General features: G+C 39.0%; 1 protein-coding gene across 6 annotated transcripts in view; it reads left to right on the top strand.

Moving 5' to 3' along the window:
• The window catches only part of SNX10 (sorting nexin 10), a 35,315-nt gene extending 12,578 nt beyond the window's left edge, over positions 1-22,737 (top strand). For 2 of the 6 annotated variants that reach the window (XM_053944857.1, XM_053944846.1), the window contains exons 4-10: positions 169-315; positions 3,270-3,325; positions 8,520-8,606; positions 11,224-11,324; positions 11,901-11,999; positions 19,882-20,097; positions 20,541-22,737. In XM_053944857.1, the coding sequence (XP_053800832.1) occupies positions 3,302-3,325; positions 8,520-8,606; positions 11,224-11,324; positions 11,901-11,999; positions 19,882-20,097; positions 20,541-20,619 (606 nt within the window). In that variant the 5' untranslated portion in view covers positions 169-315; positions 3,270-3,301 and the 3' untranslated portion in view covers positions 20,620-22,737. The other 4 variants (XM_053944871.1, XM_053944862.1, XM_053944886.1 and 1 more) reach the window with 3 other exon arrangements.
• Positions 22,738-23,466: the final 729 nt, after the last annotated feature.

Genomic DNA, 23,466 nt, shown 5'->3' on the forward strand with positions numbered 1-23,466 from the left:
TTAGATTTTAAAATAGAAACTAATCTCTAAAATATGAAATAAAATCTAATACTTGATAGTATTTATCTATTACCCTTAAGAAGAGCAGTGCAGTTTATCAGTTTTCCCTAAGAAAAGTACTGCAGTACTTGTGTTTTTTCCTCCCTCTTCTTCCTGGTTCTTTTTCAGGCACAGGAAGTATGGCAGTTCATCCTACGTAATCTTTTTCCTTTTGAGTGGTTGTTGTTAGCAGCTGTGGAGCTGTTCCCTGGCAGATTTGTTGGTTATGCAATTAAGAACCATAAAAAATACATACTGCAAGAAGCAGTTGATCTAGTTAAGTAAATGAAAATAAATAATAATAAAAAAGAAGTCTTCAGACTGATAATGGATCAGAAGCAGAACAAAAACTTACTCAAAGCAATGTTGGGGGGGTTTTCCCAGTTTCAACAGAAAGTGTTTAATCAAAACTGACCACTGGCTTTTTTGATTCTGTTTCCCAGCACTTGTTCATTTCCGTGTCAGAGGAAATTTTGTTTAGAGTAAAAAGACCGAAAGCCTTCTGTTTGTCTTCTGATGGCTGCTTTTCTCCATCACTGGTATTTTGGGTAATTTTTTCTCAAGATAAAAAGATAACTTCTTAAGCAGAAGTTTCATTAGCTTCACTGTGCGTTCTGCTTCACTGGCTTCTCTACGTGTTACAGAAGTCCCTAAATATATATCTTGCTACCAGACAGAATACTGCATTCAGTATATTTGCAAGTGGCTGCAGCATGACTGGGCAATCTCACTGAAATCAGTGAAAAAAGGCAGCCTTGGAGGACTTGCATTCCCATTAATTGATTTTTTTTTCTGAATTACTTGATGAAAAACTGATGTATTTTAAATATTTTAGGAAGCTTTTTGGTGTTGAAATATTAATTTTTTGCCATGAAATATGTAAAATTGTGGTGGCTGTTTGGAGTTTAAGCTGTTCTTGCTAACCTGCACCAACACATAACTCTGTCATTAGAAAGATGACAAAACGAAACATGTTATTTCAGCCTTGTTCGTTAACAGTGTTAGGAATGAGATATTTTGAGCTTGCATAATTTCTCATTTAAATCAGTTTAGAGACAGGAGAGAAACACACTGCAGGATTTGATAGAATAAAGATACATACCTGGAAAAAAATTTTTGGATTGCCATTTTAAAAATAACACAGGACATTCAACCTGATCAGAAAGGGGGGAAAATAACATCAAACTATATAGGTTTACAGCTATACTCAGTGGGGAGAGATAGCAGAACGAGTCTTCTTCAAACTACCCGAGCCCAACATAGTGGTTTTTTTTGTCTGTATTCAGCACTTGTGAGGCTGCACCTCAAGTCCTGTGTCCAGTTCTGTGTCCCTCCCTTGTGAAGGGCATTGAGGTGCTGGAGCCAGTCCAGAGAAGGGCAGTGGAGCTAGGGAAGGGTCTGGAGATTGAGTCCTACGAGGGGCAGCTCAGGAAGCTGTGGGTGTTCAGCCTGGAGAAAAGGAGGCTCAGGGGAGGCCTTATTGCCCTCTACAATTATCTGAAAGGAGGCTGTAGCTGGCTGGGGATCATCCTGTTCTCCAGGCAGCCAGTGACAGGGGAAGAGGACATGGCCTCAAGCTGCTCCAAGGGAGGTTCAGGTTGGACCTCAGGAAGAATTTCTTCACAGAAAGGCTTGTTAAGAATTGGAATGGACTGCCCAGGGTGGCAGTGGAGTCAGTTGTTCAGGAAACAACTATACATGGGCCATGGTCTAGTGGACAAGGTGCTGGTCAGCCAAAGGTTGGACTTGATGATCTTGGAGGCTACGTAAATGATTATGCAATTCCATGAAAGGTCTGTGATGTGTGCTGGTGCCCTCCTGTGAGGTAAAAAGCCAATTATCTCCCTAAAAGGAAAGTTTCTAATACACTTTTGCATTAACAGCAGTTAGCATCAGTGAGCCAAATTTTTACCCCCACCTTGCAGAGATGCTTGACACTGCTGAGCCTGTGCATCAAGAAGTGTTTGAGTGCTCTTCTCTAACTTCAACTCAGAACATACATGTTAGTTAAGCATATGTAAATTGAGTTTAAAAAAAAAAAAATTAGTGTGTTTTTTATATTCCTACTTTATCAGTACCATTCTAGCTATAGAAGTGAAATGATGCCCTTGTCTTTATGGAGATGGGAACCATGCAATGGCACCCTTTAGGATGAAGTCTTATGTATGGTCATTTTTATTTGGAAACAAAGTATCCTATTTTGGTATGACTGACCCTATATAAATTTAACAACAAAGCATTTGTTCCAGAATAATTTCCAGGTCAAAGAAATGTATGTGTGCTTATCTTTGTGCCTGGTTTTATTAAAACGGGTGGGGTTTGTAATTTGAAAGTGTTCATAAGAGGCATTGGGCAGGGGTGGGGTGTTCAGCACTCCTTGGCTGGGCTTGACAAAAATATGTAGTTGTATAATAACAAGATCAGCTTCAAACTCTGTATCACTAAACAGGAGGTGGTGTCTATATAACCTGGCAAGTAAATAAAGCTGTCCTGCTCTTCCCATGTGGGTACCTGTCCTGAGCAAACTTTCCAGTTTATTGGACTGCAGACACAGTTAAAAATTTATTGGGATTTTCATTGAGAGAGTAGATTTAAAATGTAAGTTAATGACAGGATGTTTTGATTTGGTCTAATTATACCCTTCCCCTATGTGGAGGTTTGAAAACACCAATGCTGTGAAATTTAGCCTGAGTTTTAGCTCTCCTGAAGGATCCAAGCAGTTTGTGTCTCCAGTTCTCTGAGTTGGGAGGAAGATGGTTGAGACGGGCATTTGATTCTTTTGACTCAGATGTTTTAAAGTCTCTGGACCTCAGTTGCAGTCACGCAAACCTGTTCTTGGGCACCTGGGAGTGAGGCACAGGCAGCACGGCCTTGGCTGTGTTTTTGCTCTGGGAATGCTGGCTGAGCAGAGCTATTGGGAGGTGGGTGCAAGGATGATCCCTGAGATGGCTCTTGGAGCAGAGAAGAAAAGCACTGGCTTCCAGAGTTGAACTGGACTGTCAAGTATGACAAATATATAGAGAAGGGGACAAGCCCAATGCTTCTAAAAAGGCATTTTTTCTAAAATGAATAAATTCTGAGATACAGACATGCAAACATGTTTTCTGCCATATATGGCACTAAGCCTGGCTTTTTCCACTGTCTACTAATGAAGAGCAAAAGTGATAATGACCTTTAAATATCTACTAAATAACAATCTGGTGTCTGTTCTGGTTTTTTTTTTTTTTCAGGTTGATTTTTTTTTTACTGCAAACCAGTGAAGATGACGCCAAAACATGAAAAACAGGTAAGTGGTATCTAAGCTGTAATAAAAAAGGATTTAAGTCGTGGATTGAATTTCATTAAGATTCGCATGGATCAGGGAAGATTGGTTGTATTCTTCATACTTCTAGTTGCCAGGATACAGAATATTCTGGAATGATGCAGTGCCAGTTCCTTCTGTTAAAGTCTGATAGAAGAATCAGATATTCATTCAGAGTGACTGTGCATAAAGGGCTCAGACACTGAGAAAGGAGAGAAGGATTTGGATGGAGTCTTCTTTTTATCACTTTTAGATATTTTATAGGACTAATGGTTGGATCTGGGTCTGAACTCTGATTACCAGCTGCATGGACCACAAGAATCCCACTTGTGTGTTCTCTTCTGCTCAGTCCAGTGAACATTAAAAGTTTCAACAAATTATTTTGTCTCAGCTCTTAGTCTCTTACCAGCCTTACTACACAGCATGCGTGGAGTGAAGATGCCAATACCCACAGCATGAAAAGTCCCATGTCTTTTGTGGCTGATCCTTTTACTAACAGGCAACCTGATGGGATATGCTATTTTTCTTGGAAGCTTTGTGGAAAATTACTCTTCAGGGGTTATTGAGTAATCACATGTGTAATAGGAGCACAAGCTCATCACCTGATACAGTCCTGAGCACAGACATTTGAATTAAAATGCAGCTGAAATGATTAATACAACCAATCAACCAATGTGAGGTTGTTTTTATTCCTCCTTCTTGTGGTAGATTTTTCCCTCATATTAAAAATAGATATTTCCATGTCAGATTTCCTATTTTCCTAGTAGGAAAATGTTAAGAGATTTCTGAGAAAGGCACATTTTTTGTGGTCAAATTCTATATAGGAAGGCTTCTGCCTTATCCTTTTCTCTGAGGAATCCATTGCATTATGCAGAAATATATCCAACAAACGAAAAGAGAAAAGGGGAAGAAAAAAAGAAACAAAAAAATTAAAAGAGAAAGATTTGTTGTGTTTGCTTCAGCTGCCTTTATGGGTTGTTTTTCTTTTTGAGGCAGATCCAAATGGAACATTTTGTTTTTCCATGCTTGTGTCTATGTGACCTCAGTGCTGTCATTGTAGTCTCCTGTCAACACTCATGTTCTTTGCATAGATCTATAACCACGAGGGAGTAGGTGTAATCCAGTTTTGGGTGTCACTTTGGCCATTTTGTCATTTATGTGTGACCCTATGTACTTGGACTGCTCCTGGCCTTGAGAACAGGGTAGCAAAATACCACCAGTGCCATGCTTAAACTGGCTGGTTTAGCCAGGAATTAAAAATCACATCCAGTCAGAGAAACTGTTCTGCAATTCCTGCTTGTTAAGTAGTTATGGCTACTTTTGGGGCAGATTTGATGATTCTGAATATTCACAAGGATGTTTAGGCCAGTGTGGCTGCTGGGGTCCATATCAAAGCTATAGCTTTAGCAGTTTGAGCAGAAAATGGTTTGCCTCTGATTTTAGCAGTTTCCAGAGAGAAGGAATAAATGGAGATGTCACATCTTCCAGTTCCTTTCTGTTGAGTATAGACTGTTTCCAGTGCAAGAGGCCTCCCTGCCCAAGCCTGGACACTTTTAACTATCAGCAGCAAATTTTGGTTTTGAGAGAATTGTTGCTCTAAAGTGTTACAGGACACATATTCTTGAATGCATTGATATATTAATCATGTATTGTGCCACTCAGTTAAAAAAAAAAACAAAACCCAACAGCACAACCAAGAAAAAAAAAAAACAACAACAAAAAGCCAAAAATGAAAATATGTGTAGTGTGATGTAATAGCTAGATAGATCAGCAGTTCTGGAAAAACCAAGCAGCACTGGGCAGGGAAGACACCTTGTACAGGATTGCAGCTGGCAAAAGTAAAAAGTCCCTGAAACCTTGGCTGTCTTTGTACTGAGTCTCCCACATTGTACAGCTGGACTGCAATACAGTTTGTGACAGATGATTTAGTCTTCAAGTGGTCTGTGGGAGGGAGAGGTCAGCGTCACCTCTGCCAGGTGGACAGTGCATTACTTGAGAATAGATCTGTTTCTTGAGAGTATGCCCAGTTTTATAGCAAAATGGGGAGGGAGTGGAATATGCAGAGAGGAGAAAGGCAGTTATTACTCAGTATTGCTGTAATCTCCTGATTGTTTGTGACCAGTGAATGCAGGATGGACTGAGCATATAACAGCAATCTTGCAGAGGTGTGAGTATTCTGCCACTTAACTCTGCTTGGACCATAACATAGCTTGTATGTGAATATTGATCTTTACTCTAGGAATGCAAAAGCATAGGCACCTTTTCTGGCAGTGGAAAATCACTTTTCTTGGGTGGTTAGATCTGCTTTGATTAGAGCAATGCTGTTTTCCCAGTGGGATCTTGTATTCTGGAGAAGACTTAAAGGTCAAGAGAAGGAACAAGTCTACATGTGCAATGCCACTGTTTCAGAGCAGCAAAATCTGTAATGGGAATGAACACTTCCTGGATTCAAGAGATGAATGGGGAAGTAACCCTAAATCTTGAGAAAGGCTGTACATTTTTATTTTTAATTTCTAGTTGCTTACTGTTTATCTTGCTTCATTCTAAACTTGGTATTGTCTTTTTTTTTTTGGTAAATAAGGGGGGGGGAAAAAGGAACACCCAGTCTTCTGTTGAAATCCTAGTGTTTCAAATCAAAGCTGACAGTGGCTGTGTGTGAGGGCTGCATTTTGCTGAGGTGTTGTGCTGTTCTGCACATCATTTTTCCTCTTGGCTCAGTTCTTTACTGCTGCCACGGCATATACAGCAGGTCTCATTTCTTTGGTAGGTATAGTCTGAACGGTTTTAACCTCCTCCTTGTTGAAACTCAGTGATTAGTTAATTGCAAGTTAAAAGTATACAGAAGTTATCCAGTGTAAATCTTGCGGTCTGGAATGATTTGCAAGGTAAGCCATAGCTAACTGATAGCATATCCAATAGCAACTTTTAGTCACAATACTTTGGTACTATAAAAGTTTGAAAGAAGTATTTTACTTGGAAGACTGTTTTGATTCTCTACAAAGGAGAGGGTTATGAAAGGTTATTTGGAAATGGGGTCATTTGTGGAACTTGGACGAAAGGAAAGTCAACAAGAAGCTGATACCCCAGTAGATGAGAGGAAGGAGACTGAGGTCAGGTTATAAGCAGGCTGCCTGAGGTTGTCACTCCTGTGCTACAGCAGTTGAAGGGAAGATGAGTGCAGTGTCCTGTTTGAAGCTTCTTGGCATAATTTCTCTTCTGCTTGAGGACTGATGCATTTAGTGCTCAGCAAAGGAAAGTATGTTGAGAAGTGGTTGCTACTTTGAAGATTGGGACACAGGGAAATAGGAATTTGGGGAAGACAAAAACTTGCGACATAAAAAGATGGTACAGTAGGTCTGAAAGTCTGCTCTATCTATCTACCTACCTGTGTATGGTAAATATTATAGACAGTGAGGCAGGTGGAGAAAAACAACCCAAAAAATGGTGTCCTCTCCTGTGTTCAGCACATTGCTGAATATCTTCTCTGGAGCAGAAATAACTTCCTCATATGTCCCACTATTGTTTTTGTAAAAGTAAAGGCATGACCTTCAGCTGGTAGAAATTATTAAAGCTCTGATCACTTGTTCCTCTTGTGTCATGCTGGCATGGGGTTAAAAAGCTGCAGGGGAGAATTGGCCCTCTGGTGCTCTTCAGTGATGAAAGAAGTGGCAGAGGTGGCAGGAGCCTTTCAAATGTGCTTTATTTGGCAAGGTGTTCATGACACTCACCAGAAGGGTAACCACTAATTATACAGAAAACTCCCCTGGGATCGGGAGCTGGGCTAAGTGACCTAAAACCAAAAGCTGTGTCCAGCCATTGAGCCACAGGCTCCCCATCTCTGAAGCAGTAACACCAGGAAATCAGGGAGGAAAATGATTTAATCCAGACCTTGAATGTCTTCCTGCTATGTATGGAGTGCAATGGCTGTCCAGGAAAAAGTGTATCTTTGCCCTTCAAGATTGTTATTGTTCTGTCAGTCCACTGAAGGTTTGCAGTGGTGTTACATGCAAGTATATGTTAGGGGAGAATATGTGGCTGAAGAGTAAAGCTTTTATTTCTGATGTCTTTGGTTTGGACATAGGAAGACACGCTTTGAGAGCTTTCTAGTTCAAGATTTCTTGATTTATGCAAATATGTACTAAAAAAAGCGTGTTTTTTTACCAGAGACACTGTCATTCCTCCCACAGTGGATTCCTGTACCTGAAGATCTTGCGCAGTGCCTTCCTCTCAGGGAATGTATTTACAGCTTAAAATGATATACTTTTCTTTAAGTCTTTGCTACGTGGTTGGCTTAGCTTTTGGGGTGAATAGCTTATTTAAGCAATTGGAATAGGGCAGCCTCTACATGTGCTCCAGAAGTAGCAGGTATTTAAGCACACTTTTGACCTTTGTATTTTAAAGGAATATTTTCCATCCTAGCATGAATATATAGATTTATCAGGATTTTGGGGTTTGGTTTGGTTTGGTTTTTTCTACAATAAAATTTTGATCATTAGCTGAGAGTATTGAGAAACATGTAATTCTTCAGTCTCTTCAATTCCCATTAGCGTTACATTACAGTAACATCCACAGGCCCTCTCTCTCTCTCTTTTAGGATCTCTCTAAATTATTATATAAATGTAGAAATCACAAGGAAGTAAGCTAGATATGACAACTTCTACAACAAATTCTGTATATGATTGTCCCTTCAAAAGGGGGAATTTTGCTCTGCAGTGTAGCTATGTTGCTTCCTTGGGCAGGTTGATGGAACAGAAATGCCCCAGTGCCACATCTTCAGTTGTGCTCTTTGGTAGTGTTGATTACAAATGTGGGAAAAGCCTGAAATACCTGCCTCCTTTTCCTTTACATGGGTGACTTCGAATGTTAGGTTTTCAGTTTGTCACTACCAAGATCTCGTCTCCCATGCATGAAACATGTATGACTTTTCACAGTGTTACTTAATCTGAAATATTCCTTTTCAGCTAGCAGTTTGGCAGGGACTTTCCCAGACATGTGGTGTAGCTCAGATGATTCATTGCTTTATGCTTCTCCATTTATAGGGTTGCAAAATTCAGTAAAACAGCACTTCAGCTTTTAATCTGACTCAGTATTTTGTGGAACAGCAGAGCAATCAAGAGAGTCTTTAAGGCTGCCTTTGTCTTCTGAAATTAATTGCTTGATTTTTATTATGCATTTACAGGAATTTGTAACTGTCTTGGTGCGAGACCCCAGGATACAGAAAGAAGACTCATGGCATTCTTACATAGACTATGAGATATTTATTCATGTAAGTATAAAAATATGAGAACAGATTCTTAGGGCTCTTATTGCTGTTTCTGTCCAAGCCAGGTTTGTCTTCGGGATATAAAAGGAATTTCTGCTTCTGGGATGCTGGAGGCTATTATTCTCTTTTTAACAACTGGGATGCCATGGAACAGGTAAAGTGGGTTTGCCAATGGCCATGTAATAGGTCTGGCAGAGCTGGGGTTGAACCTAATGTGTTCACATGTGCATTCCACAATGTCTTGCAACAGAAAATTTTTAGCTTTATTTATTAGCTAGAAGACTGTTACAGTCAATGATATCTTACCATTGTAAAATAATGTTGATGTTCAGGTATTCATGGGAAAACAACTTTATTTTCAAGTAATTATCTGGTTATTTGTACTTTAAATTCTCCTCAGTTCTTTTTGCCAAGTTATTGGTTGCTGCAATGTGGTTGTTTTCAGTGTACCTTGACATTCATATGCTAATTTAGTGGTGCTTGGATGTGTGAAGTACTTGCATTTGGCTTTGTGATTGTAGTCCACCATATGTTAATGAGAGTGCACTTGGCATTATGGTGCTTTTGCGCCATAAATCTGTCCTATACATAATTTTGTTTTCTTGATTGTTCTTTGGTGGATGACATATGGAAGGCCTATCCTAATTTGCCAAATCTAGATCCAAGGATTTTAATTGCAGTGTAAAATGAAGGTATTTGAGAGCACCAAGTTACATGGTTAATGCTTGGCACAAGACCAAAAGCATTTCTTTATTGTGTGGAAGAGTTAAGCAGTTAGTGTATGAGAGCAAGCAGTCAAATGATGACTTATTAAATGTCCATGTGATAAATACGTATCTCCTGTGTGGCAATCAGAGTTGTGAAACTTTTAAATTTGCAATGTGCTTCAAGTACCGCTTCCAAAGCAATTATATTTTTCATTTCTGGTAAATAGAAATTCTGTAGATTTGGCAGGGTGAGTGCTGTATTACTGTTTCACAGACATCAGTGCCTCTGAATAAAAGTGTATTAAGGCTTTCTCAAGGACTGCTGAGTTGGGGAGATGTTGTTTAGACCCAATGTGTCTTCATTCAACTCCAGACAGCAACTAAGCACACACAGTTGCTTGCTCACATCCCCTCTGCCTCACCAGCAAGATGGAGGAAGGAGAATTGGGGGGGTAAAAGAGAGAAAACTCATGGGTTGAGATAAGAACAGTTTAATAATCAAGGTGTAGTAATAACATTAATAATAATATTAAATAATAATAATACTAAATAGTAATAATAACAATACTAATAAAGAAAAATTTAAAAAAGAAAAATAGATAAAACTTTAGAAAGACAAGTGATGCAAATGAAAACATATGCTCAGCACCAAGTAGCCAATGCCCAGCCAGTCTTCCAGTGGCTATCCCCAGCCAACCTCCACCCTAGCATGATGCCATATAGTATGGAATATCCCTTTGGTGAGTTGGGATCAGCTGTCCCAGCTGTGTTTCCTCTCAGTTTCCCATGCACCCCCAGCCTGCTTGCTGGTGGGCTGGGGTGAGGAGCAGAAAAGGCCTGGCTCTGTGCAAGCAGTGCTCAGCAGTAACTAAAACATCCCTGTGTTACCAGTACTGTTTTCAGCACAGACCCAAAACACAGCCCCAGCTACTATGAAGGAAATTAACTCTCCCCCATCCAAACCCAGCATACAGTGATACATCATCCATCACTTGGCATCTCTGAAGCTATTAAGCACCAACTCAGCTTCCTGCCACCACAATGCCAGGGCTTTTGGAGACCAAATCCCTAGGTCAGTCCTACCATCCAGACTTCTTACTGGACTCCAAGTATTGTGTCTGCCAGGCTTTTAGGCCAGCTGAGTTCCCCTTCTACCCAGCTGTTAGGGCATTTATCTTCTTAAACTGTGCGGTATCCTGGGTGTGCTCCTCTGTTCCAGGAGGCTGACATCTTTGTGTTCTCTACAGTCTGCATCTTGGGGCTGGCTGGAGTTATGGCTCCTGGCAGGCAGGGAGGGTGGGCTGGACTGCAAGCAGTTTACTAATGCAGTCCTGTCTAGTATGTAGGATTTCATCTAAATGTATGCTTCATGGGAAAATTTTGGCAAAAGTATTTAATTTCCACAAATTGTTTCTCTTTTGATGAATTGGCATTTTCCTAATGAACTAGTTGTGTTCTGTGGGAAAACTTCCAAATGCTGCTACTTGCAGAGAGCAGTCGCATTGGTTTCTTCGGTTTGATTTAAGTTGTGACTGTACACTGGAAGAACTCTGTGTACTTGTTGGCAGGATTGTAACTAGAATAGCTAAAGATCTTTTTCCCCTGCAAAGACTGACATTATCTACTGAAACGTTTTTCTGAGGTCTGTTTTTCTTGTTACTGTAAGTTGTCCTGTAATCCAAATCTCTTGCTTTTAAAAATAAAGCAATGAAAAATATTTCCCTGAGAAGCAGTAGAAACTGTCACCAGTCCTGCCTGAGGTAAAGCACAGTCCTTAAGAGAAACTGCATTGATGTCAAGCTTTCCATTGGTGTCTCGGGCATTAGTATAACATCTTGGATGTGTTGTTAATACCATGCCTGCACTTTAGCTTAAGCTGATTTGCAAGGTAAATGTTTTTTATTTCCCAACAGACAAACAGTATATGCTTTACAAGGAAAACATCCTGTGTTAGACGACGCTATCGAGAATTTGTTTGGCTCCGGCAGAGGCTTCAGAGCAATGCAGTGCTTATGTGAGCAACTTTATATATGGCTATTTAATAATCTGTCAGTCATGGAGGGAAGGATTGTTTCATCCTAATTCAGAGAACTACAGAAATCAGATCTGGAAAGTATCCTGTGTTTCTTACTAGCACAAGTTTATTCTGTAGAATTCATTTTATGTGCTTTAAACCCAGAAGAATGTGGTTTGTATTTTTGGTGAGCCCTCCTCTAATTTGTGAGAGACTTGATCTGTATTTTCTTTTGCTATACACAGGTAGCAGAATTAACAATCTATTGTAGGTATTTGTACCTCCTCTGTGTTCTTCTTCAATGTGCTTAGGTCTTCCAAGCACAGTAAGAGACCCAGTCAGACATGGGTGCAGGCTTAACAACTGGACCAGAAAAATCAGATCCATTTATTTTTCCCCTTTGAGGTGTGTGAGAAGCCCTTCAGTTTCTCAACCTTGTGTTCCCAAATGGATTTCAGGAGCTTCTGGAACATAACCCATGATTTTCACGTGCTTGGGGTTGGCATTTGCTTTCTGCATTTTTCTCTGATGTTTCACATGTGGTTTTACCTGTGTATTTTTTTCCTGTTTATAAAGACAGCTACCTGAACTGCCATCCAGAACTCCCTTTTTCAATATGAACAATCCTAATCATGTGGACCATCGCCGTCAGGGTCTGCAAGAATTCCTGGAAAAGTGAGTAGAGCCTATCCAGAGGTGTTGGAATTTTTATGAGGTAATCAATTTCTGGTTTAAAATAGCTCATCTCTGGTACTTGAGAGCCACCATGTGGTCATCTGTACATGCTACACGTTTAGTTACATTTTTTTACTTGCACTGTCATAATTCATACACGTGACTTCAGCTCTATTGGTTGGTTGTAAGGAGACTTCAGCTGGTGCTTTTCCATTTTGTTTCATTGCACTGATTATAGATAATAGGTTTAAATTTAAATCACTTTGCAATTGCATACTAAGTTTGGGAGATCTTTCACTGTGATGTCTATTTCTAGCTTTCAATAAGGAGCTGGATATTCTTGTACAAAGAAGAAAGCCCACCCCCCTTTATGTTCATGGAGAATCAGTGTCTTTATGGGTTAAACCCCTGTGAGCCTGGGAAAATTCTCTAGTGAAATCTCCTAACACAGAGTTTTCTATAATGCAAATTACTTCGTTTACCAGTCCCACTAACATAAGCAAGCTCTAACAGTTGTGACCATTTTCAGTGCAGCTGCAATCTGTATAAAATTATGCATCAGGTTTAGCTAGACCCTGGCCTGCATTACAGGGGAGTAGTGTATGAGTTTCAGTACTGCATCCCTCAGTCCCACTGCTATGACCGCTTCACCTTCTGCAGAGCCCCTGTTGGTATAATTTTCTGCTTTCTCTGCCATTCTTGTCGTGCCCTGGCACTGCTGGTGTGAGAGCAGGCTGCTCACGGCTCCTGGGGCAGGAGCTGTGTGTACCTCTGCCGGCTGCCTTTAGCTGCTGCTCAGGGTAAGGGCATGGTGAAACACTGCAAGTAGAGACTATTCATCTTCTCTCCAGTCAGTGTATTATAAGCCTCCCTAACAGACAACAAATCATTGGTCCCAAGGTATATTTGTTAGGCTTAGCAGCTGAAGGCAGGGACAGCTAACTGCTGCAGGAATAATATTCTGCATGCAGTTATATAGGATCTGTGGCCAAAAGGTCACCCAATAAATACTGGGTGAAGGCGTGTGAGACAGGGAAGAGAAAGCAGAAATGGATTAGAGGGTATTTTTACACCTCAGGAAAGAAAAGCAGTGAAATGGAAGAGCTGTGCTCCTAGAAGCATGTCAGTGATAATATGAAGAGTGTGGTAGCTCAGGTTCCAGGGTCTGAGCAGTTCTGTCTTAGCTGTGCTGCCCCATGGAGTAGTACATTTCAAAAAACATACTCATTTTGAAAGAGGCCAGTCTAGTAACAAGGTTTATCACCATCAGAAATGTTTACAGCTGCTGTCTGCACTTCAAAAGGCAGAACAGAAAGGTAGATTATCTTAAAAGACATCCTCATGCTCCAATTTTGTGGATGACTGTAGCTTAAATGAGTACTGACAGTAAAAAATGACAGCATGTGGAACACTTCATCATGCTGCTGTTAGTCCAGGAGTGGGAAAAGAGGCGACTCAATTCTAAGGTAATGATTTAAATGTTTGAACTTGAGTGCAAGGAGTGTGTCAGCTTTCTCTCAGCCCTGGGGAGCAGTTGGAAGGAATTTTCAGAGATTGTGTTGAGGTACACTGGCCTGGCGCTGGATGTGCTGTACCATTGCCCTCTGCTGGCTGGCTCCGCTGTGCTGCTGCGGCTCACAGAAGGCATCTTCCTATTGGCTCAGCTGCTGTGATGCTTTCCTCCCACCCCCATTTATGACGCTGAACCAAAGGTTATGATTCTTTTTCTGAAATTGAATTTTGTGGAACTCCCTAACGAGAGTTAGTATAAAATATATATATACCTGTGTATAATATATGTATGTATGTGAAATACACACATATATTCTGTATATATGTATGTTCTATGTGTACCATATGCATATATATACAATATACATATGTTACATAGATATTACATATAATATACACACTTGAATGTACTGAAGCTCTGGGTCTGGATGCTGCATGTTCTGTGGGGTGGCAATGCCAGGTGAAGCAGAACCTTTCTGATACATTAGAAAGGGGGGACCCTAACCCAAAACTGCTAAACTGAGAGTTCCATTCACCCCAGCAAGGACAGAAGTCACTGTGCACAAGCTCACAATCCTGCTGGCATTTCTTTGTGGCAGTGGGAAGAAATTAGATTTGAGCCTATGTGGACCTGTCTGGGGAGAGGTTCACAGGTAACATTTTTAAATGCCTGCCTGTGATGCAGGAATCCCATGTGTTACCAGGATCCAAGACATCTCTGAAGAGGGGGTTTAGATGTTTCAAAGTCTCAGTTTGTGCTCTGTGCCTGTATGACCAGGTTTGTGCCCTGTGCTCTATGACCAGATTGCTATAGTGCCTGCCTGTGCAGGAGCTATGTGCCTGCGGAGCCAGGATTGAGCAGCTGGAGGCTCTCTAGTGCTCAGCTTCTGGCCCTGGGAACACTTCCATATTGCCTATATGTGGATGGCTACACATATAGGCTGTTGTCCTTCCTCACTTCCCACTCCAGGGCAAGTTAGCACAGGGCACAGTGTGCACTTACGAGCCTTTGAGAAGCCTCTCTGTGCTGAGCACAGTAGCATAAGGATTAGGCCAACAGCTGGGAAGTTAAGCACTAGACTTTGGTGAAATCTGGGAACAGGTGTCCCATTTTGATTTGGTTTTACTGCACAAATGCAGGGTAAGATCTACTTGTCGTACAGGTTATTATCTCTTGAGTGATGAAGAGCTGTAAAGCTCACTTCTTGTCTGGGCATAATTTAATATTTCAAGAGGCCATTTGCATTAACGGAAGTCAGCTAGCCCCTTTTCAATTATGAATTACTTTGTAAGAATAAGGAAAATTATGTGTTTTTCCTGCTAAGTATCCTCGTCCTTCGAGGATGCCTGTGAATTCACAGAAAAGTTTATTCTTAAACTAGAGGTCAGAATTAAAACACTATCTTAAATTTTAACTTCTGCAAATCCTCTTTGCTTTCATCCATTTGGAGCTGTGCAGGTCTAACTTGGGGATTTAGATTACTCTCAGAGAAGATCAGTTGGGTTTGCTCATAAGAAAATGAATTAACAAAGCCATTTTGAATGAAGTTGAGTTCAATTGATGACTTTTTTTTTATTGAATATAGTCGAATCCCAAAAACTTAAATGATTTAGGGAGAAGGATTACTCTTCAATTACTTTTCAGACATGCAGTTTATGATGGGGTGGAAGACACTGAGAGTTTTGAGAAATGAAATGCATGGATCCACAGGGAACAGAGGGCATCCTGCTGCAGAGGGCTGTACATTGGGCTTGCTGGGTGCCAGAGTGAGGAAGCCACCCAAAATTCATCTGCCTAAGGCAGAGCCATTTTCTAAAGTTGTCTGGTGTCAAAGCACCTCCTTGCCTTTTCTACTGCAGTCCCACAAGCTGCAGCTGGTGCTGGGTCAGGGGTCTTTTCTGGAGGTGTCTCCACTGGGTGCTGTCTCAGGGATGTGGAAAGCGGGAGACTGGCTCCTAAAGGGATGGATGCCAGCTTGCCCTTGCCAGGGGCTCAGGCAGCAGCATTGGCAGTTGTGGGGCAGGTGGAACCACCTTGGGCAAGTTGCCTCTCTCCAGTGGAGCCTTGCTGGGATTTCCTCTCTGGTGAGGGAAAAATGTGTAGCAGGCACATGTGGCTCAATCTTCTCCTAACCGCATGCATTGTCACATACCCAACAGTTGCTTCACAGTTGCTTGATATCAGTAACATTTCCTCCCTTATAAAAAGTGAAGGAGGAAACACAGCTTTTTAAAAGAGGAAACTGGGGCTTTGTTTGGTGTGGGCTGGAGCTGAGGGGCTGGATGCTCAGTAGAGGGCACCACAGCACAAGCTGTCATCCATCTCTCAGCTCCTTGGGTTTTTCCCTTGCTCTTGTGGGCTGATGTAAATGGACAGAGTAAATTTGTTGAAAACAAAATCGGAGTGTTAACCTTCCACACGCATTCAAGTATGCATCTGTCATTGTATTAGGTTACAGTAGATACAGGAAATCTTTAGTTAGGATTAAGTTGTACTGTTCAGCCATATGTTGTTTTTCTCCAGCAGAACAGTGTATAATATACATAATAAAATCATGGTGAAGAAAACCAGATTTTGGACCTTGTCCAAATAAGAAAAAACACATGCTTTTGTTCTTTTGTAAATATTTTTGCCATAACACAGGAAAAGAGAAATATTCCTCATACAGTATCCAGCATGTCCTCAAAAATGACATTATTTCTTCTGCCTGTGATGTTTTTCAGTCTTTCTTCTTTAAAGGTCTAGAGATCACGAGCATTTACTGAAAGCTTACAAAGATTCACGTGGCTGTGAATAAAAAATTTCTTTATTATCTCTAATTCTAATGTAGAACCTTATCTTAGCCCCCTTAATCACATAAGTAGTCATTATGCATGTGAGCAATCTGGCCAAGAGGAGTGAAATCTCTGACAAGTAATGACTACTGATGGGATCAAGACTTGCAGGGTTTAGTCTTTCGTTCTTCTTGCAGGCGTGCATAGAAGGTCTGTTGTTCTCTTCAATGTGCTCAGTCAGTTTATAGGAATTATTACCATGAGCCGTGACTCTTCCAGTAGCGCTGATTTCCATCACTGTAAGCACAGCCCTGCCTGGCCCTGGCTGCAGTGAAAGTGTAGAAGCAGCGCTGGGAGCGCTGCCTGCTGTGTTGAGACTGCGCACGCATCCAGCCTCCGTGAAGACATCCAAGTATTAATGTTGTGACGCTCCTCCCTTCCCCTTGCCTTTTTAATTTGTTAGGTGGTGGTTTGTAATTTTCATTTTTTAAGTCTTTGAAGCCAAGTCTACTTTTTAAATGTCAAGCCCTTCGCACAATGAGGCCCCAGGACAGCAAAAGCCCCCAGAGAGCAACTGCTATACCAGCACTTAATACTACTAGTACCATCTGGTGAAAAATGTTTGGGTATTTCCTTGAAGAAAGAGTGTTTTGAACAGGAAAGCATAACACTTATGGGTAGTGCAGAATTTATTTTACATTTTGATTGCTTGAAGCTTGTAATTAAAAAGTAGTCTAACCTGTTGGTTCAGAGGGGGTGGGAAAAGTAGCAGTTATTTTTTAAGAGAAAAATTCTTCAAGGGTACAGTCAGGAAAAAGGTATTTGTGTATCTGCTTTCAGGATGGTTTTAAATGACTTGCAAAATGCATTGAGTGTTTGGTCTCCATGTGAACACATAGTGAACACATACATATACATACATGAGTGAGGGTGTGATTAGCTTTATGAACATCTTTCCATTTCTGCACCTTGGTTTCTCTTCACTCCCTTCACCTCCAGATGGCACTATGAAGCAGAAAAGAAAATTACTGTGAAATAATGAGTCCAATGTAAAGTAAAATTGGAAATTGAATTATAGCTGCAGAAAAAGGACAGTAGCCTTGAGGTCCTGATCAGTCTGTACTCTTATCACTTTTGTTTGCTGTTCCATGTGTTAGGTTACTGCCGAGTTAATAACAGTGCTTTAGCAGTTCAAGGCTTAGCAGAATTGTACTGGACATGAAATAAAGCTAAAATGAATTTGTGTCCAATATCATTGACATTAGTGCTCATTACTTCTCTGGTGTAATGCCTCAAACCATCTAAAATCAATTTTAAAGATTACCCGTTATTTTATAAAGAAAATAAAATACATTTCAAACAGCAACAGAGCTGTAAGTGTAGTGTAATCTCATGAACAGTTAGTTACTCATGTTTTCACTGGTTGGCAGGAAACTTTTGAAGGTACAGCAAGAGGAAAATCTGTGAAACTAAATGCCATTCACAGAATTTAATGACTTGGCGTTTTACTGTGTTATTTGGCATTAGACACGCAAATGTTAGAATTGCAGAAATGTACATCTCCTCACTGTGCCTGGGAAAAACAGTAACTGTAGTTACGCTACAGGAAACTCAGGCACATTATTTTTCTTTTGTTTTTCTTCTTCTTTTTTTTTTTTTTTTTTTAAGAGAAGTAGAATATTTACTCTCCCGATTGCATAAACTGTAAAAGTGGATTTATTGTTTGGAATGCTACCTCTACTTTTTGTTGCGATATTTGTCTTTGTTTGGAATGTGGGTTTATCAAGAGTCAAGGCTGAAATCCTCTTTTAGTGGCTGCTGAATGATGGCTTTTCAAACTGTAATCATGAAGCTGTTGCTGTCAAGGTGTGTGGACCTGTAAATTCTGTTTTGAATCATTTTTACACAGCCTTTGCTGGATTTTAGACTACAAAGAAGTTTTTCTATGTATTAATACATTACCCACATTGATTTTACAGACGTCTATTTGCTATTAAAATTGTGAGAATTCGGATTGGATTAAAAAGGCTTTTCTCTGTGTGTGAAAAGTGTGCTTATTTTGAACTTCAACAAAATTTGGTCTTTCTGAGACTCAATTTCACCCGCACCTGGTAGATCATTAGGGTTGTTGGAGACATTTCCCCATTGGAAGGTGTCAGAATTGGAGTTGTTTGGTTGAGACTGTGTGTTCATAGAGGCAAGTGAAATGTGCATGCACGCAAGTATCTCGTGGTTTCATGTAGATATCTCTTACTACTTATTTTAATTTGACAGATTTTTATGGGCTTGAATGAAGCCAGAAATCCTTTTGTGTGTTTATTAAATGTTATTGTAATCTTGGCCACTTTAGAGAACAGTTTTCAGAACGTATTTATGTTTAAAACATTACAGTCCAAACACACCATTAATCTTATTCAAGAGAAGGAACTAATCAGTTACACTTTTCATTTTAGTCAGAGTACCTTTAAAATGCAATATTTCTTTCTGCTCTTACTAGTTCGTACATTAATGTCATCTCTTGTTTCCTGTTGCACAGCAATGACTTTCTTTGGTAAAAAGTGTAGCCTAAATGGGTATAAATAGCTAAGTATTGACTCTGAGTAGCTTTGAGATGTTTAAAAATATTTTAATAATATTCTGTAGAGCATTCTTTGGCGTGGTCATAGTCTCTGATGTCTCTATTACATGAATAAAACAATACACACAAACTGAAGAAGTTTCTTGTTAATCATTCTAGGATTTGTATAGTAAAGAATTCCTTCTTTACAGAAATGTTGAAGAAAAGTTGCATATCTTTTCCTTAAAAATATTGATGATGATCCTCAATTCTCAGGCCTTGAAAAGGTCTCTCTACAACTTTCTGTGTTACTGGAATGTATTGTATTTTGTTTCCTTTCATGTGTTCTAAGTAAATACTCTATGCTAAGTTTATTTGGAGGCTTAATTTAAAGTATATATCAACCAAATTTTAAAACCGATTTTTGAAAATAATAGCTGGAATGAAATAAAATTTAAGAGTCCCTGAAAACTATCTGCAGGTAAATTAAAACCAGAGTAACAGTGTAAATAATTTTGGCTAGTGTTGGCTCAGTTGTTGACAGGTATTCCAAAGTCCTGATGTTGCACACGTATGAAGTTCTGCCTACACACTGTCTCTCTACACTCCACCAAACAAATCAGTGACTGTAATTTTTATAAAAGCTTGGTTATTAAAAAAAAAAGAGAGACACCAAATTTTTGTAAGAGTATATGCCTCCGACTGCCTAAAAATCATTAATTGATCCATGTGGTAATAGCAGATGGTTAAATGGAAGAAATGTCCTTGAAGTTATTCTAATAGCAGATGTGCCTAACTATTAGCTTCATGTTTTTACTCACCTAAAATTCCAAATAATGCAATAAGAAAGTAACACGCACCTAATCATTTTAATATGTTCATTGCCTTCTGTTACTGATTTAGGATCCATTTGAAAACTTTAAAAGCAGAACATCATTTAATATTTGTTCTGGGAAAACACTTTAGAATATATATGTGTGTGTGTGTGCGTGTTTGTGCAGGTTATGTATAAACATTTGCCTTTTTTTCCTTTTCCAGGATCCTACAAGATGCATTACTGCTTTCAGATAGTAGGCTTCACCTCTTCCTACAGACTCAGCTAAGCCCAGAAGATATGGAGGCCTGTGTTTCCGGACAGACCAAATACTCTGTTGCTGATGCGATTCTCAGTTTCGCCTCTCTGAACAGACGTTTTCCTATAGAAGATGAAGAGGAAAAAAAAGGAAAAAACGATGCAGACTCTGATTCAGAGAGGTGATTTCTGTATATCCTTACTTTCTGAGATTATATATCCATACATACACACGCACATGCTTCACTTTTTGTTGATGTAATACTAAGATAATGAAAAAATTAATTGACTGAGATTTTATTGAGCTGTGACAGCTCATCATAGAAGTCTTCACACACACCTCCACACTGAATTAATGAATGCAGTAGAAATTCAATTATCTGCATTCTGATTATGTGAATTTCATTTAGTCAGACTTGAATTATTCGCGTTTAAATTATCTTGCTAAAAAAATATCCAACTGCACTCCAAATGGCTAATTAAAAGTCCAAATTTCCTGTCTCTCTTTGTGACTGGAGATAATTAAAGTTCTCCTCTGTTACTCAGGCTTTGAGTGTGTTGTGAAAACCAATTTCCTCCTTTTATTTTTTTTTTTTTTCCTCCCCCCCTCTACCCTTTTCTGCAGTTCATCCTCCGGGCTCGGACCTAGTGATGACAGCATTTCATGTGGATGTAAAGCAAGCCCAGCTTCTGAAGAATCATGAAAAATCATTCCTGTATTGCTACCTTAAGGACAGTACAGAGCAGTTTCTGCTTTGTTTACTGGTTATGTGTACCACATAAACAGAGCTGTCTGGTGACATGTACCTAAAAGACCCATTGTTAATGCAACCATATGTCCTTACAAAATACTCAAAACAGACCTTAATACTATCTTTTTGGTGATTTTTTTTAATTGTATCTTGGTGAAGGTCTATTTATTTTTTTGTGACTATTAAAATCTCAGTATTGGGTAAGTCACGCTCTTCTGACGTATGTGGCTGTTAAAAGAATTCCTTCAGTGAGTCGTGTCTCAGATTTGAAAAATAAAGATAACTCAATTCCTCATCTTAAATGTTGGTATATCATATCAAACATATTCAAAGCATCTTTTAGTCATTTGCATCAGAGAAGTTTCATCTTTAGAAGTCATTTGACATTGGTGATGAAATTACACACCCCACCAAGGTACTCACTTTTTAAAGTAGCTCAGCAACATCAGCAAAACAACATTCGTACAAACTATATGCTGCTGACAATTTGAGATATAAATACATCTTCCTCTGGTCCTCCTGTAATGTTTATGGAAAGACTGGTTTTATCATGCATAAGTACTGAAGGCAAAAATTCTTGAGCATGGTTGCTTAGAAGTTTAGAAATATAAATAAAAATTACATCATTTCTAGGCTTGCTGGAGATTCTCAGCTCCCAAGGAATTATGGATACTCATTCCCAGTGAAAATCCTGGATGAGGTCCATTGAAACCAATGGCTGAATTTTGCATTGACCTTGCTAGGGACAGGATTTCACCCACCACGTTTAACTTTAGGCATCTATATTTGATGGTGCTGGTAGAGGTGTTTTAGTTCAGCAGATGAAGTGGGGAGTATCTCCCTCTGTGAGATGATGATAATCACATATTTGTAACACCCTGCATGGATGTGGCCCTCTCCACTCTCCGTGAGTAACAGGAGCTGCTGATTTCATTGTGTCTGTAGTTACCACGTTGGAATATTGACTTTTTTCACAAACAAAAGGCAGGCTTGAACACAAGTTCTTAACCACCAACACTTATTTTGATTAAACATCAGTTTTGCTCTTTATTGTTCACAGCAGCTGCATAGTGTCTTGTCCCAGATTCTGTCAAAGAAATGTTTCACTGTGGTGTTGTATTTATATTTGACATTTAACTGCTATTAAAAAGAGCTAGGGGGTCTGATCACCCTAGCAAAGCTCCCATTAACTTCAGTGCAGTAGTTACCGGCCTAGGAATGGATGTATATACAGGCCCTTGTATTTTTTCTCTTTTTCTTTTTTTTCTCTTTAAAGAAATCTGTGGTTACTTTCAAAGAAGGGACATTTTAAACCTGTGAATTACAGAAACAATAGATTATTAAATAGACAGCTAGAAAGGGGTAGCATAAACATGTGTGGGCATGTTTGGTTGTTTTTTTCTTTTAAAGCATCCAGCTGGGAATCTGTGTAATTTTAGAAACAGGTTTTAGTAGCTTGAGAATAACATCTCTTAGGTAACTACTTTAAGCCACTGTATTTTGTTGATGGTAGCACTGTGTAAGATAAATATCCATGTTTCTTTTTGCTCAGTTTTACTGAACTGCACAAATGTATCTATTCACACTCTCAGCTTCTATGTGAGTTAGCAGCAATGCTATTTTTAATGTAAAAGTGGTAGCTTTAATTAAAGCAACAAGTTCCCACTAAAAGTAGCTTAAAAATAGCTGTTACTGCCAGTCAGAGATTTTGATTACTTGACTTTTTAATATATTATTTTTAAGATGGAACATTACAAAAAATTGTTTAGCAAATTTATTTTAAACGTGGGAAGGATTTAAAAACAAAAACAGAGTTGAGAAGAATATTACCATTTTTATTTAAGACAATGTAAGTTTTTCTTTTGTTTTAAAAGATTGAGCTAAACTCTTGAAGCACTTTACAGTTCTGGCTTACTAACACATCCTCAGTACCTGACAAAAATTACAGAAACACAAGGTTTGGAGAGCCTTTGTGGCTAATTGTATTTTTTAATTCTAGGAGCTTATCAATACACCAGCAAATGTTTTCCAAATGAAGATGTTTCTGAAATAAATATTTGTTTTCTAATAGCTCTATTGTTATTCTCTTATTTTGTCGTTCTGTTAAAAAATCTAAGACTACTATAACTTTTTTCTCAGCTTATACAGAAATTTGTTCAAATATTTATCTTTTGAATGTTGTTTGTGTAGGTAGTGTTACTAGAATTTTTCTTTGTAATGGGGGAGGGAAAGTACTCCATGCTGTCTAATATATCTCCTTTGTGTATCAGCTGTATATAATCACTTATAAAGGCTTTAAGCATTTTATTTCATTGGAACATTAAATGTAACTTTTACCAATGTAAATGTTAAACAAAAATAATTGTAATGTCTTTTTTTTTTACTTTAATTATTTGTTAATTTTTCAACACTATGACATACAGTTTGATCAGTTGTCACTGGTACTTTGATTCTCATTTTTTAGTTTTGAGCAATGCTAACATTTCCTGCTAGCTTTTTTTTTAAAAACAGGATAATACCTAATTTATAAAATAGTAGTAGTAATCAGATTACATTATATCTAATTGCAGTAATTCTGCATTCAAAAGCTTTTTTTCTCTTTTGATTATAGCTTTACATCCTCATTTTTATGATGATTTCTTAAAAGCTTTTAAGTAATTAAATAAAACAAGTTACTACTTTCTAGCTCATGTTTAAACCTGACAGTGAGGTTTCCTTTATTTCAATATCAATATCCTAATCACTTTATGACTTACCATGTGTAATTTACTCTTCAGTTATTTTTGTAATATGTGTATA

Source organism: Vidua chalybeata, chromosome 1, assembly GCF_026979565.1.
Source record: "Vidua chalybeata isolate OUT-0048 chromosome 1, bVidCha1 merged haplotype, whole genome shotgun sequence".
Lineage (NCBI taxonomy): Eukaryota > Metazoa > Chordata > Aves > Passeriformes > Viduidae > Vidua > Vidua chalybeata.